The sequence below is a fragment of the Scyliorhinus canicula genome, chromosome 10 (genome assembly GCF_902713615.1).
Source record: "Scyliorhinus canicula chromosome 10, sScyCan1.1, whole genome shotgun sequence".
Classification (NCBI taxonomy): Eukaryota; Metazoa; Chordata; class Chondrichthyes; order Carcharhiniformes; family Scyliorhinidae; genus Scyliorhinus; species Scyliorhinus canicula.
The window spans coordinates 144,927,057-144,940,688 of record NC_052155.1 but is presented as its reverse complement, the minus strand read 5'-3'; the positions used below and the strand labels follow the sequence as shown (position 1 = coordinate 144,940,688).

Below are 13,632 nucleotides of genomic sequence, written 5' to 3'. Positions count from 1 at the left end.
AGAGTGAGGGCAATAAAAGAAGCCCCAGCTCCCACCGCGGTCCAGGAGTTACGATCATTTCTAGGGTTGGTAACCTATTATGGAAAATTTATTGAAAATAGGGCATCCATCCTTGAACCCCTCCACCAGCTACTAAAAAAGGAGCAAGAATGGAAATGGTCCGCCCGCCAAAACCGAGCATTTAGGGACATTAAGGAACAGCTGTCATCCGAAAATGTCCTAGAGCATTATGACCCAAGGAAGGAGTTGGTGGTCACTTGTGATACATCCCCCTATGGGGTAGGAGCCATCTTAGCCCATAGAGGAAGGAATGGGGAAGAACGGCCAATAGCCTATGCTTCGAGGACCTTGGCAATGGCTGAGAGGAAGTACGCCCAAATCGAGAAGGAAGGACTGGCGGTGATAGTCGCAGTAAAAAAATTTCACCAGTATCTGTATGGGCGGAAATTCACCATAGTGGTGGACAATAAGCCGTTATTAGGGTTATTAAAAGAAGACAAGTCAATACCCCGATTGCATCAGCTAGAATCCAACGCTGGGCGTTGCTACTGGCGGCGTATAGATACATTCTGGAGCACAGACCAGGAACGCGAGTAGCAAATGCAGATGCTTTGAGCAGACTTCCCCTCCCGGACACTCCGCCGCAAATACCAAAAGTAGAGGAGACAGTAATGACTCTAAATATTTTGGACAACCTATCAGTAGGCACACAACATATTTGATTGTGGACGCAAAAAGACCTAGTTTTAGCCAAGATGAAGCATTTACTGCTAACAGGGGAACTGGAAAGACCAGGGGAGCACCAGATGCACCCGTACTGGAGCAGAAGGGACCAAATAATCGTAGAAGATGGTATCCTATTATGGGGAGCCCGGGTAATAGTCCCAGCTCAGGGCCGGCAGGCAATCTTAACCGAGTTACATCACGGACACCCAAGGGTGTCTAAAATGAAGATGCCAGCTCGAAGCTACGTTTGGTGGCCAGGTTTGGACACAGACATAGCAGCCTTGGTACGTCGGTGACAGGAGTGCCAACAGGGGCAAAGAGTGCCACCAGCGGCGGTATTGCACCTGTGGGAATGGCTTGGCAGACCGTGGACCCGCCTGCATACTGACCACACCGGCCGTTTCATGGGCTCAATGATTTTGGTGATAGTGGACGCCCACTCCAAATGGTTGGACGTCCACCGGGTAAATGCGGCAAGCACAGCATCGACAATTGAAAAGCTCAGGGACTCGTTTGCAACACATGGACTTCCGGAGGTATTGGTGTCGGACAACGGAACAGCATTCACAAGTGGGGAATTTGGAAAATTCCTGAAGGAAAACGGAGTCCGCCACATCAAAACGGCCCCTTACCATCCAGTGACCAATGGCCTGGCAGAGAGAGCGGTCCAGACATTTAAAGTGGGACTCAAGAAGCAGCCGGCAGCGTCAATAGACACAAAGCTCTCCCGCTGCCTGTTTGATTACAGGACCACACCGTATTCCACAACGGGCATACCGCCAGCTGAACTCTTAATGGGAAGGTGGCTGCGAACGAGGCTGAGTCTCCTTTTCACAAATTTAACAGGGAAAGTGGAGAAACAACAGGAGGCCCAACGCAGGGGGCATGGTAATAGTCGGCAGCAGAGACATTTCCAGGTGGGGGCACCGGTTTGGGTCAAGTATTATGGGAATGGACCAACGTGGGTCAAAGGCACGGTAGAGTCCCAAACAGGGCCCATATCCTATGAGGTTTTGATAGGAGGCCAGGTGCTGAAGAAACACCTAGACCAAATATGGGCAGCAGAACCACACCTGGAGGCAGGCGAAGCAGGACCCCCTCAAGCTGGGATAGCCCAGACGGAAAATATACCCACACCCCAGCCCCGAGCAATTTCTCCCGTCATCCAGTCGTCGGAGATGGACACGTTTGACGAGGCCGCCACGACACCTCTCCCCAAGGAGGAGGAAGAACAACTTCCAAGGAGGTCGTCAAGGAAAAGACGGGCATCTATAAGGCCCACTTCGGAGAACGACTCGGCGGACGACACAGAGGTGACAGACCCAGACATGAGGAGCAGGAAGAAGCTCAGAGGAATGCCAGCTGGCAGGAATTCCTCGGACCTTTGGGGGGAGGGGTGTAATGAACTCCAATTAGCTTTATTGGTTGGCCAGTTGGAGTATGAGCTCCCTCAATGATAGCTCATTGAGGGGGCCCATATAAGCACCTGTGTAGGCTTTGTGAGACAGTCTTAAGTTGACTGGACTGCTAGCAGCACTGTTTGTAGCTGCTCCTATAATATTGTTATTGTAAATAGATATTGGTGTGGTGACGGAACTCCTGCCTCCCGTTGATTACTAGACCCTGTATGCCAATAGCGCCAGTTTGAAATCCGAGGCTGAGTCTGCAGCCTTGCACAGAAACCGCTTGACAATATGGACTCCTTTCTCGGCCTTCCCATTTGATTTTGGGTAATGGGGACTGGATGTGATGTGACTGATGTGGTAGGATCGTGCAAAGTCAGACCACTCTTGGCTCTAGAAACATGGACCATTGTCACTCATTACTGTGAGTGGTATCCCATGCCTGGCAAACGTCTCTTTGTAGACTTTGATGACGAACTTGGACGTGAGGTCCAACAGTTTCACCACTTCCAGGTAGCTGGAGAAGTAGTTGACCAGGAGCACGTAATCACGCCCATTGGCGTGAAAGAGGTCCACCCCCACTTCAGACCACGGAGAGGCCACGATCTCGTGCTGTTGCAGCATTTCCTTGGGCTGAGCTGGTTCAAACTTCTGGCATGTTGTGCAGTTGAGGATTGTGTTAGCAATGTCCTGGCTGATGCCAGGCCAGTAAACTGCCTGCCGAGCTCTGCGTCGACATTTCTTGACCCCCATATGACCCTCATGGATCTGTCTGAGCACCATGTTTTGCATGCTTTGGGAAATGACGATTCTATCTAGTTTGAGAAGGATCCCCTCAACAACCGTCAGCTCATCCTTAACATTGAAGAACTGGGGGCACTGCCCCTTTTGCCAGCCACGCGCTGCAGTAGGGGATCTTTGGCAGTTTCTTTGCGTATTTGTATAACTCGTTCATCAGTGGCTGGGAGGTTGCTGGCACACAGCTGCACCTGTGCCTCAATGTGGCGAATGAAGTCACCCTGTTCACACGGCGTGGTGACGGATCAGGATCGGGCATCCGCGACGATCAGCTCCTTACCCGGTGTGTAGACAAGTTCGAAGTCATATCGGCGGAGACGAAGAAGAATTCGCTGCAGCCAAGGTGTCATTTAAATCCTTTTGGATTATGTGGACTAAAGGCCTGTAGTCTGTTTCCACTGTGAACTTTGGCAGGCCGTATACATAGTCATGAAACTTGACTATTCCTGTCAGGAGACCCAAGCACTCCTTTTCAATCTGGGCATACCGTTGTTCAGTCGGCGTCATGGCCCTGGAGGTGTATGCCACTGGAGCCTAGGACGAGGAGTCTCCTCGCTGGAGGAGCACCGCCCCAATGCCGTCCTGGATTGCGTCTGAGAATATCTTGGTCTCCTTGGTTGGGTCAAAGAATTCCAGTACTGGGGCTGTGGTGAGCTTTGCCTTCAGCTCAAGCCACTCCGCTTGATGTGCGGGAAGCCACTGGAACACTGTCGACTTTTTTACGAGATGCCGGAGGGCTGTGGTGTGGGATGCCATGTTGGGAATGAATTTCCCTAGAAAATTCACTATCCCGAGGAAACGGAGGACCGCCTTTTTGTCCTCTGGGGTCTTCATGGCATTGATTGCCAGCACCTTGTCAGCATCAGGTTGCACACCCTGCTGTGAAATGTGGTCACCCAGAAACTTGATAGCGGACCTACCAAATGAGCATTTGGCCCTGTTGAGCTGGAGGCCGTTTTCATGTATCCTCTGGAAAACTTGTTTGAGGCGAGCGATGTGATCCTCGGGCGTCGTGGACATCGTCCACATAGACTGGCACCCCCTCGATGCCCTCCATCATTTGCTCCATTATGCGATGAAATACTTCGGAAGCTGATATGATACCGAAAGGCATGCGGTTGTAGCAATACCTGCCGAACGGAGTGTTAAACGTGTCCAGCTTCTGACTGGATTCATCCAGCTGTATCTGCCAGAACCCACGGGAGGCGTCCAGCTTGGTAAAGAATTTGGCATGAGCCATCTCACAGGTTAACTCTTCACGCTTTGGGATCGGGTAGTGCTCTCGCATGATGTTGCAATTCAGGTCTTTGGGATCAATGCAAATGCCGAGTTCACCAGAGGGTTTCTTGATGCAGATCATGGAGCTGACCCAGTCTGTTGGTTCCGTGACCTTTGAGATGATACCCTGGACTTGGAGCTCTCGGAGCTGTGATTTCAGGCGATCCTTGAGAGGGGCCGGCACCCGGCGCGGTGCAAGGATGACTGGGATGGCATTCGGTTTGAGCAATATCTTGTAACGATATGGGAGCGTGCCCATTCCATCAAACACGTTGTGGTATTGCGTGAGAATGTCGTCTATCTCAGCCTGGAGATTTACATTGGGCGAGGCAGTCGCCGGTGTCAACGACATGGCATGGATGTGCTGGACCAGATTTAGGAGTTTGCATGCGCAAACGCCGAGCTGGGATGCCTTGTCAGGCCGGACGATCTTGAATCGTAACATCACTTTGACTGCCTTCTGAGATACACCTAGCTGACACGATCAGCTAGGCAGCTGGCATTGCCATTGTAGTCAAGGAGCTGGCAGGCTGGTGGAAGAATGCTAGGTTGGTCTCGGATGCTGTCGAGGTCCGACTGTGATATGATGTTTGCAGATGTGCCAGTGTCCAATTTAAATTGGATGCGAGACTGGTTAGTCGTGACGGCAACACACCACTCGTCGTCAGGATCCACAGTGAGGATTGAAAGGCGGTTTGCAGGCACAGTGGAGGCCAGCTCGCGTGTGGTGATTATGCCCACCCAGTATGGAGACTCAAGGCAGTCAGCATCAGGGTCCGGTGGGCTGTCGGGATCCGAATCCTGCATGCCTTGTCGTATACAGCAGACATGTCTGCTCTGCAGCTGGGATCGCTGGCTGTTGGTCGGTGGAGTGGACCTGCATAAGGCCGCGTAATGCCCAGGCTTTCCACACTGTAGACATTGCCTCCCTTTGGCTGGCAATTGCCACTTTAAATGGGCGGAGCCACAATTTGGACACGTCATGACACTGACGTCAGCGCGTTCCGTGCGCCATCGCGCATGCGCAGTGCGGTCGGCCAACGCTCGCACATGCGCATCGGGGTCTTCGGCCTCATCGTCCACCCGGTCGTGGCGTGCATGCGTAGGGACACGGGAAAAGCGCGCCAAATGGCCACTCTCCTCTATGCTCAGGCCTTACATTTTTGCGATGGCCTGTACCCTTTCTGCCTTGTGGGAGACTAGTTTTGCATTTTCTGCCGCCCTGTTGCGGGAGTAACGATTCCTGGCATACTCATGGACAATGCACATTTCGATGGTGACGGAGAGGGTCAACTGTTTGATTTTGAGGAGCTGTTTCCGCAGGGAGTCGGACTGGACCACGAAAACGACCTGATCCGGATCATGGAATCAGCCGTCGAGTCATAATTACATGATTGCTGTAGGATGCGGAGATGGGTCAAGAAGGACTGAAAAGTTCATACTTACCCTGAAGACTCTGTTGGAAGGTGTACAGTTCAAAGCTGTCATTCACCTCAATGTCGCAGTGGTTATCGAATTTCAGCAGAACCGTCTTGAACTTCGTCAACTGGATGCAGTAAAACAAGAAACAGGCTCTGACACAGGATATGGTCCAACGCTGTTTCATTGAATCTGTTGATTGCTGTACATAATCTGCTGTGGGTTGACACTCTATTGACCTAACTGATAACCTCCTACAGGCTTGACCAGACTAGCTCTCTATCACTTGGTGATGATGTTCATTGGCCTGTGAACTGCGACTAACTCCCTTGCCGTGTCCTGTGAGAGAGAGCAAGAGCCTTAATGCCCTGTGGGCTTTATGGTGGTGGTGTCCTGTCTGGTGATTGGTTGTTCTGTGTCGTGTGTATTCATTGGTTATCCTGTGTGTCAATCACTGCCTGTCTGCATCTCATGATATACATGAGTGGATATTATGACACCCACCCCCACCCCTCACCCCCACAAACAGTGTGTTTTCTGAAGGTGGAGATGGCATTCCATTGACTTTCAGCGGGATCTTCAGGCGGTTCAGTATATTTATGCTGTCTGATGTGTGAAGCTAGCACTATTCATGCTGTTCACTGGCTACACACATCAGCAGGGGTGTCCAATATCACAAATAGCTCATGCTACTTAAAGGCAGCCTACCTGTGTTAAAGAGGAAATGCACAGTATCTTCAAGAAGTGGCAAGAGTCATTTAAAAACTGAATCTGTTTTCTGACCATTCACTGAGCATGCTAGAGAATGCACCAAAGCTTTCAGACAGTGTATCGGAAAGACACATAGTTGTTTGATAGTGCAGAACTTGAGTATTGATGAAAAAAGACAAATTGTTGAAGCTTTTTATTTTGCACTCATCAGGACAAATGCAAGAGTACCAATGTCGGGGGAACAACAACTTCATACTCTGTGAGAACATAGTGCTGAATGGTTGATAAGTGAACTCAGATTGGTGGATGCATCACCATGGAGAATGCATCGGAGAATGGTGACTGACTGTGAACTGGCAAACATTATTTGAAATTTACATCAGGCAGCTTGTTCAAGGCATTGCTCTGTAGAATGAACCACTGAATGACTAGCACTTATTTTATTTAGCTGAAACAGCCACAGTGTGTGTATGTGTTTGTTCTGTCTGCAAAGAACAGGGATCTGTGTATTAATGTATGTGGCTTCCATTACACACGGATGTGACAAACTGCAAGCCTGACTGACAATCATACATTGGGTGTCAACATATAATTTCGGATTATTTAGCAAATTTTTGTCCAATGGCAGAATTACATCTATTGTTGGACGCTGTGTTTTGCAAACCTGGGCTGTTTAGGATGGTCTATCCCTTGTGTCTTCGAAGGTGTCAGATTTAGGCATGTGAGAAGCCATTTATGAGCATTGAAGTTTCAGAAGGAAATCTGCAACCCTGACCTAGTCTGGCCTACATGTCACTCCAGATTCACAGCAATGTGATTGCAGAGTCAATTATGGATGGGCAATAAATGCTGACTCAACCGATGATGCCCACATCCCATGAACGAATAAAAAATTCGTACACTACATCACAGTTAGAGTATTGTGTCCAATTCTGGACCCACATTTTGGAAAGGATATCAAGGCTTCAAGGGGTTGCAGAGGCAAGTTTCAAGAATGGTACCAGGAATGAAGAAATTCAATTATGTGCAGCGACTAGAAACTCTGGGATTGTTGCCCTTGAAGCACAGAGGTTAATGGAAGATTAATAGACGTGTTCAAAATTGTGAAGGATTTTCTTATGGTAGATAGTGTTAAATTGTTTCCACTGGCAGACAGTCCGGAACCAAAGTGAAAAATGCCAGATTCAAAAATGACTTTCAAGACTTTCACATATACATAAAAGTGAAAAATTTGGGGGGAGCGAGACCCATAAATGAATGGCCTTTTTACATGATTCTATGTAAAAAAAACGACACTTTATGTTGATCAATAGGACCTTGCACACTTGCTCTGAAAAGCAAACACTATCAAGATGGAACAGCATGGCTTCGGCAACCTCAGTGGCTAGTGGGCCCAAGAGGTGAGTTATTGTTAGGATTCACAACACACATGTAGCTAAACTGTTGTAACTGTTACTATTTGTAAACATAAGAACATAAGAACTAGGAGCAGGAGTAGGCCATCTGGCCCCTCGAGCCTGCTCCGCCATTCAATGAGATCATGACTGATGTTTTGTGGACTCAGCTCCACTTTCTGGCCTGAACACCATAACCCTTAATCCTTTATTTTTCAAAAAACTATTTATCTTTATCTTAAAAACATTTAATGAAGGAGACTCATCTGCTTCACTGGACAAGGAATTCCATAGATTCACAACCCTATGGGTGAAGAAGTTCCTCCAAAAATCAGTCCTAAATCTACTTCCCCTTATTTTGAGGCTATGCCCCCAGTTCTGCTTTCACCCGCCAGTGGAAACAACCTGCCCGCATCTATTCTATCTATTCCCTTCATAATTTTATATGTTTCTATAAGATCCCCCCTCATCCTTCTAAATTTCAACGAGTACAGTCCCAGTCTACTCAACCTCTCCTCGTAATCCAACCCCTTCAGCTCTGGGATTAACCTAGTGAATCTCCTCTGCACACCCTCCAGTGCCAGTACGTCCTTTCTCAAGTAAGGAGACCAAAACTGAGCACAATACTCCAGGTGTGGCCTCGCTAACACCTTATACAATTGCAGCATAACCTCCCTAGTCTTAAACTCCATCCCTCTAGCAATGAAGGACAACATTCCATTTGCCTTCTTAATCACCTGTTGCACCTGTAAACCAACTTTTTGCGACTCATGCACTAGCACACCCAGGTCTTTCTGCACAGCAGCATGCTTCAATATTTTATTATTTAAATAATAATCCCGTTTGCTGTTATTCCTACCAAAATGGATAACCTCACATTTGTCAACATTGTATTCCATCTGCCAGACCCTAGCCCATTCGCTTAATCTATCCAAATCCCTCTGCAGACTTCCAGTATCCTCTGCACTTTTCGCTTTCCCACTCATTTTAGTGTCGTCTGCAAACTTGGACACATTGCCCTTGGTCCCCAACTCTAAATCATCTATGTAAATTGTGAACAATTGTGGGCCCAACACCGATCCCTGAGGGACACCACTACCTACTGATTGCCAACCAGAGAAACACCCATTAATCCCCACTCTTTGCTTTCTATTAATTAACCAATCCTGTTTTACATAGAATTTACAGTGCAGAAGGAGGCCATTCGGCCCATCAAGTCTGCACCGCCTCTTGGAAAGAGCACCCTACCCCCTACCCAAGGTCAACACTTCCACCCTATCCCCATAACTCAGTAACCCCACCCAACACTAAGGGCAATTTTGGACACTAAGGGCAATTTATCATGGCCAATCCACCTAACCCGCACATCTTTGGACTGTGGGAGGAAACCGGAGCACCAGGAGGAAACCCATGCACACACGGGGAGGATGTGCAGAATCCTCTATCCATTCTACTACTTTATCCTTAATGCCATGCATCTTTATCTTATGCAGCAACCTTTTGTGTGGCACCTTGTCAAAGGCTTTCTGATAATCCAGATATACCATATCCATTGGCTCCCCGTTATCTACTGCACTGGTAATGTCTTCAAAATATTCCACTAAATTAGTTAAGCACGACCTGCCCTTTATGAACCCATGCTGTGTCTGCCCAATGGGACAATTTCTATCCAGATGCCTCGCTATTTCTTCCTTGATGATAGATTCCAGCATCTTCCCTACTACCGAAGTTAAACTCACTGGCCTATAATTACCCGCTCTCTGCCTACCTCCTTTTTTAAACAGTGGTGTCACGTTTGCTAATTTCCAATCCACCGGGACCACCCCAGAGTCTAGTGAATTTTGGTACATTATCACTAGTGCATTTGTAATTTCCCTAGCCATCTCTTTTAGTACTCTGGGATGCATTCCATCAGGGCCAGGAGACTTGTCTACCTTTAGCCCCATTAGCTTGCCCATCACTACCTCCTTAGTGATAACAATCCTCTCAAAGGCCACTTTGTATGCTTTTTCCTTCAATTTGATACTCTCCCTTATTTCCTTAGCTATCCACAGTCGATTTTCCATCTTTCTACCGTCCTTCCTTTTTATTGGTATAAACCTTTGCTGAGCACTGTGAAAAATAACTTGGAAGGTTCTCCACTGTTCCTCAACTGTTCCACCATAAAGTCTTTGCTCCCAGTCTACCTTAGCTACATTTGACATTTGTAGACTTCAGATGGCTGGGCGCTTGATGCTCATGTGAAATAACCTGTCATAGCCCCATTTCTATCAGTCACTGGCATGTTACTTGTGTCTTCCACTGTGAAGACCGACCCAAAAAACCTGTTCAGTTCCTCAGCCATTTCCTCATCTCCCATTATTCAATCTCCTTTCTCATCCTCTAAAAGACCAATATTTACCGCAGCCACTCTTTTTTTTGTTTTATATATTTGTAGAAACTTTTACTATCTGTTTTTATATTCTGAACAAGTTTACACTCATAATCTATCTTACTCTTCTTTATAGCTTTTTTAGTAGTTTTCTGTTGCCCCCTAAAAATTTCCCAGTCCTCTAGTCTCCCACTAATCTTTGCCACTTTGTATGCTTTTTCCTTCAATTTGATACTCTCCCTTATTTCCTTAGCTATCCACGGTCGATTTTCCGTCTTTCTACCGTCCTTCCTTTTTGTTGGTATAAACCTTTCCTGAGCACTGTGAAAAATTGCTTGGAAGGTTCTCCGCTGTTCCTCAACTGTTCCTCAACTGTTCCACCATAAAGTCTTTGTCCCAGTCTACCTGAGCTACATTTGACATTTGTAGACTTCAGATGGCTGGGCATTTGATGCTCATGTCAAATAACTCACCAGTTTGCATTCAAATTGCCTGAGGCCAGGATAGCCACCATCATGGAATTTACTTGGGAATATGATTGCAGTGGCGGGAGGACAGGGGCTGAACCATAGAACCATGGAAAGGTAAGGTTACGCTGGAGAAAGAGGTCATTCAGCCCAACATGTCTGTGCTGGTGATAAAAGAGAAAATAGAAACATGCCACTCAATTTAATCCCACTTTCCAGCACCTGGTCTGCAGCCTTGCAGGTTACCGCACTTCAGATGCAGATCCATGTACCTTTTAAATGAACATAGAATATAGAACATAGAACAGTTCAGCCCTCGATGTTGTGCTGAGCATTGTCCGAAACCAAGATCAAGCTATCCCACTCCCTGTCATTCTGGTGTGCTCCAAGTGCCTATCCAATAACCGCTTGAAAATTCCTAAACTGTCCGACTCCACTATCACAACAGGCAGTCCATTCCACACCCTAACCACTCTCTGAGTAAAGAATCTAGCTCGGATATCCCTGCTATATCTCCCACCCTGAACCTTATAGTTATGTCCCCTTGTAAGAGCTACATCCACCCGAGGAAATAGTCTCTGAACGCCCACTCTATCTATCCCCCTCATCATCTTAAACCTTTATTAAGTTGCCTGTTATCCTCCTCCGCTCCAAAGAGAAAAGCCCTAGCTCCCTCAACCTTTCCTCACAAGACCTATCCTGCAAACCAGGCAGCATCCTGGTAAATCTCATTTGCACCCTTTCCAATGCTTCCACATCCTTCCTATAATGAGGTAACCAGAACTACACACAATACTCCAAATGTGGTCTCACCAGGGTCATGTACAGTTGCAGCATAACCCCACGGCTCTTAAACTCAAGCCCCCTGTTAATAAAAGCTAACACACTATAGGCCTTCTTCACAGCTCTATCCACTTGACTGGCAACCTTCAGAGATCTGTGGACATGAACCCCAAGATCTCTCTGTTCCTCCACATTCCTCAGAACCCTGCCATTGATCCTGTAAACCGCATTAAAAAAATTTCTAACAAAATGAATTACTGCGCACTTATCAGGGTTGAACTCCATCTGCCATTTTTCGGCCCAGCCAATTGGCTTATCCAATTGGCCGAATTTCCCTCTATCCCACACCTCCTTACTTTCTTCCTGAGCCGACCATGGGGAACCTTATCAAACGCCTTACTAAAATCCATGTATACGACATCAACTGCTCTACCTTTATCTGCACACTTAGTTACCTCCTCAAAGAATTCAATCAAATTTGTGAGGCAAGACATACCCTTCATGAATCCGTGTTAACTATCCCGGATTAAGCTGCATCTTTCCAAATGGTCATAAATCCTATCCTTCAGGACCTTTTCCATTAACTTACCGACCACCGAAGTAAGACTAACTGGCCTATAATTATCAGGGTCATTCCTATTCCCTTTCTTGAACAGAGGAACAACATTCGCCACTCTCCAGTCCTCTGGCACTATCCCTGTGGACAGTGAGGACCCAAAGATCAAAGCCAAAGGCTCTGCAATCTCATCCCTTGCCTCCCAAAGAATCCTTGGATATATCCCATCTGGCCCAGAGGACTTGTCGACCCTCATGTTTTTGAAAATTGCTAATACATCATTCCTCAGAACATCTACCTCCTCCAGCCTACCCACCTGTATCACACTCTCATCCTCAAAAACATGGCCCCTCTCTTTGGTGAACACTGAAGAAAAGTATTCATTCGACACCTCCTGTTTCTTCTAACTCTATGCACAAGTTCCCACTACTGTCTTTCACCGGCCCTAACCTCACCCTGGTCGCTGCCATCGTGAACATGGCGCCAAAAGCTGGTTTGAAGCTTGTGGGGGGGCGGAGAGGGGAGTGAGCACCACGGTCGTGCTCGGGAGGGGACTGGCCCGTGATCGGTGCCCACTGATCGTCGGGCCGGCGTCTCAAAGGGACACACTCTTTCCCCTCCGCCGCCCTGCAAGATCAAGCCGCCACGTCTTGCGGGGCAGTGGAGGGGAAGACGGCAACCGTGCATGCGCGGGTTGGAGCCGGCCAACCTGCGCATTCGTGGCTGACGTCACTTAGGCGCGTCGGCCGCGTCATTCTCGGCGCGCCGCCTTGACGCAAGCGTCAAGGCCCGGCGGCCGAGAGTTATGGAGGACCACTCCTAGCCCCCCGGGTGGGGGTGAATAAGGTGAGAGGAGCAGCCTCCGAGGCCGTCGTGAAACTCGGCCGAGTTCACAACGGCCTTCCCGATTTTTTGCGGGAGCGGAGAATTCCGCCCTTTGTCTCTTTCGTGCCCTTTTGGGCAGTCCTTGCTCCAGGTCCAGTGGATCAATAGGGTTTCGATCACCCTCATCGATCTTAGCCAATTGGGGGGGCGGATGCCTCGATGGCTGCGCGGGCCCTAGCTATCATTGTCCCAGACACGTAGGCCTTTCCAATTAAGGGGAGGGGGATGGCGCTCATTAGTCTGCTATCGTTGATGGTCCTTCGTCCGAATGCTATTGTCTTGGGGGAAATGGTGATCGATCTTTAATGAACTGGGAGTTTCTTACCAGGTCCGGTTACTTTGCACAGTACACAGAGGCTGTGTACCTGTCTGTGTTCCAAATTGACCATAATTCCCATAGTCCTTTGCAAGTGACCATTTTAAATAGCTACACTGCGTGGGTTTCCTCCGGGTGCTCTGGTTTCCTCCCACAAGTCCCGCAAGATGTGCTGTTAGGTGACTTGGATATTGTAAATTCTCCCTCTGTGTCCCGAACAGGTGCCGGAGTGTGGCGACTAGGGGATTTTCACAGTAAGTTCATTGCAATGTTAATGTAAATCTACTTGTGACAATAAAGATATTATTATTACCTTCAAGCACCTGAGGACATGCACTTCTTCAACTGCTCCTAATTTCTTCCATTTACTGATTATTGGTTTGCTTTATTCGCCCTCCCCAGTAATTACCTCACAATACTAGATTGAATTTGATTTGCCACTTCTCTTCCCACTCAATCAAACTCTTGGCTGCAGCTTGTCAGTGAGTGTGTGGGGTGTGGGGTACTAATATGTGGCTGCAGCTT

The 13,632-nt window shown here is 47.9% G+C and overlaps 1 protein-coding gene across 1 annotated transcript in view; it reads left to right on the top strand.

The window, feature by feature from the left end:
* itprid1 (ITPR interacting domain containing 1) overlaps positions 1 to 13,632 on the top strand; it is a 269,051-nt gene that overhangs the window by 106,214 nt on the left and 149,205 nt on the right. Inside the window, exon 7 of the mRNA XM_038809821.1 lies at positions 7,649 to 7,735. Coding sequence (XP_038665749.1) covers positions 7,649 to 7,735 — 87 coding nt within the window. The remainder of the gene's footprint in view (positions 1 to 7,648; positions 7,736 to 13,632) is intronic.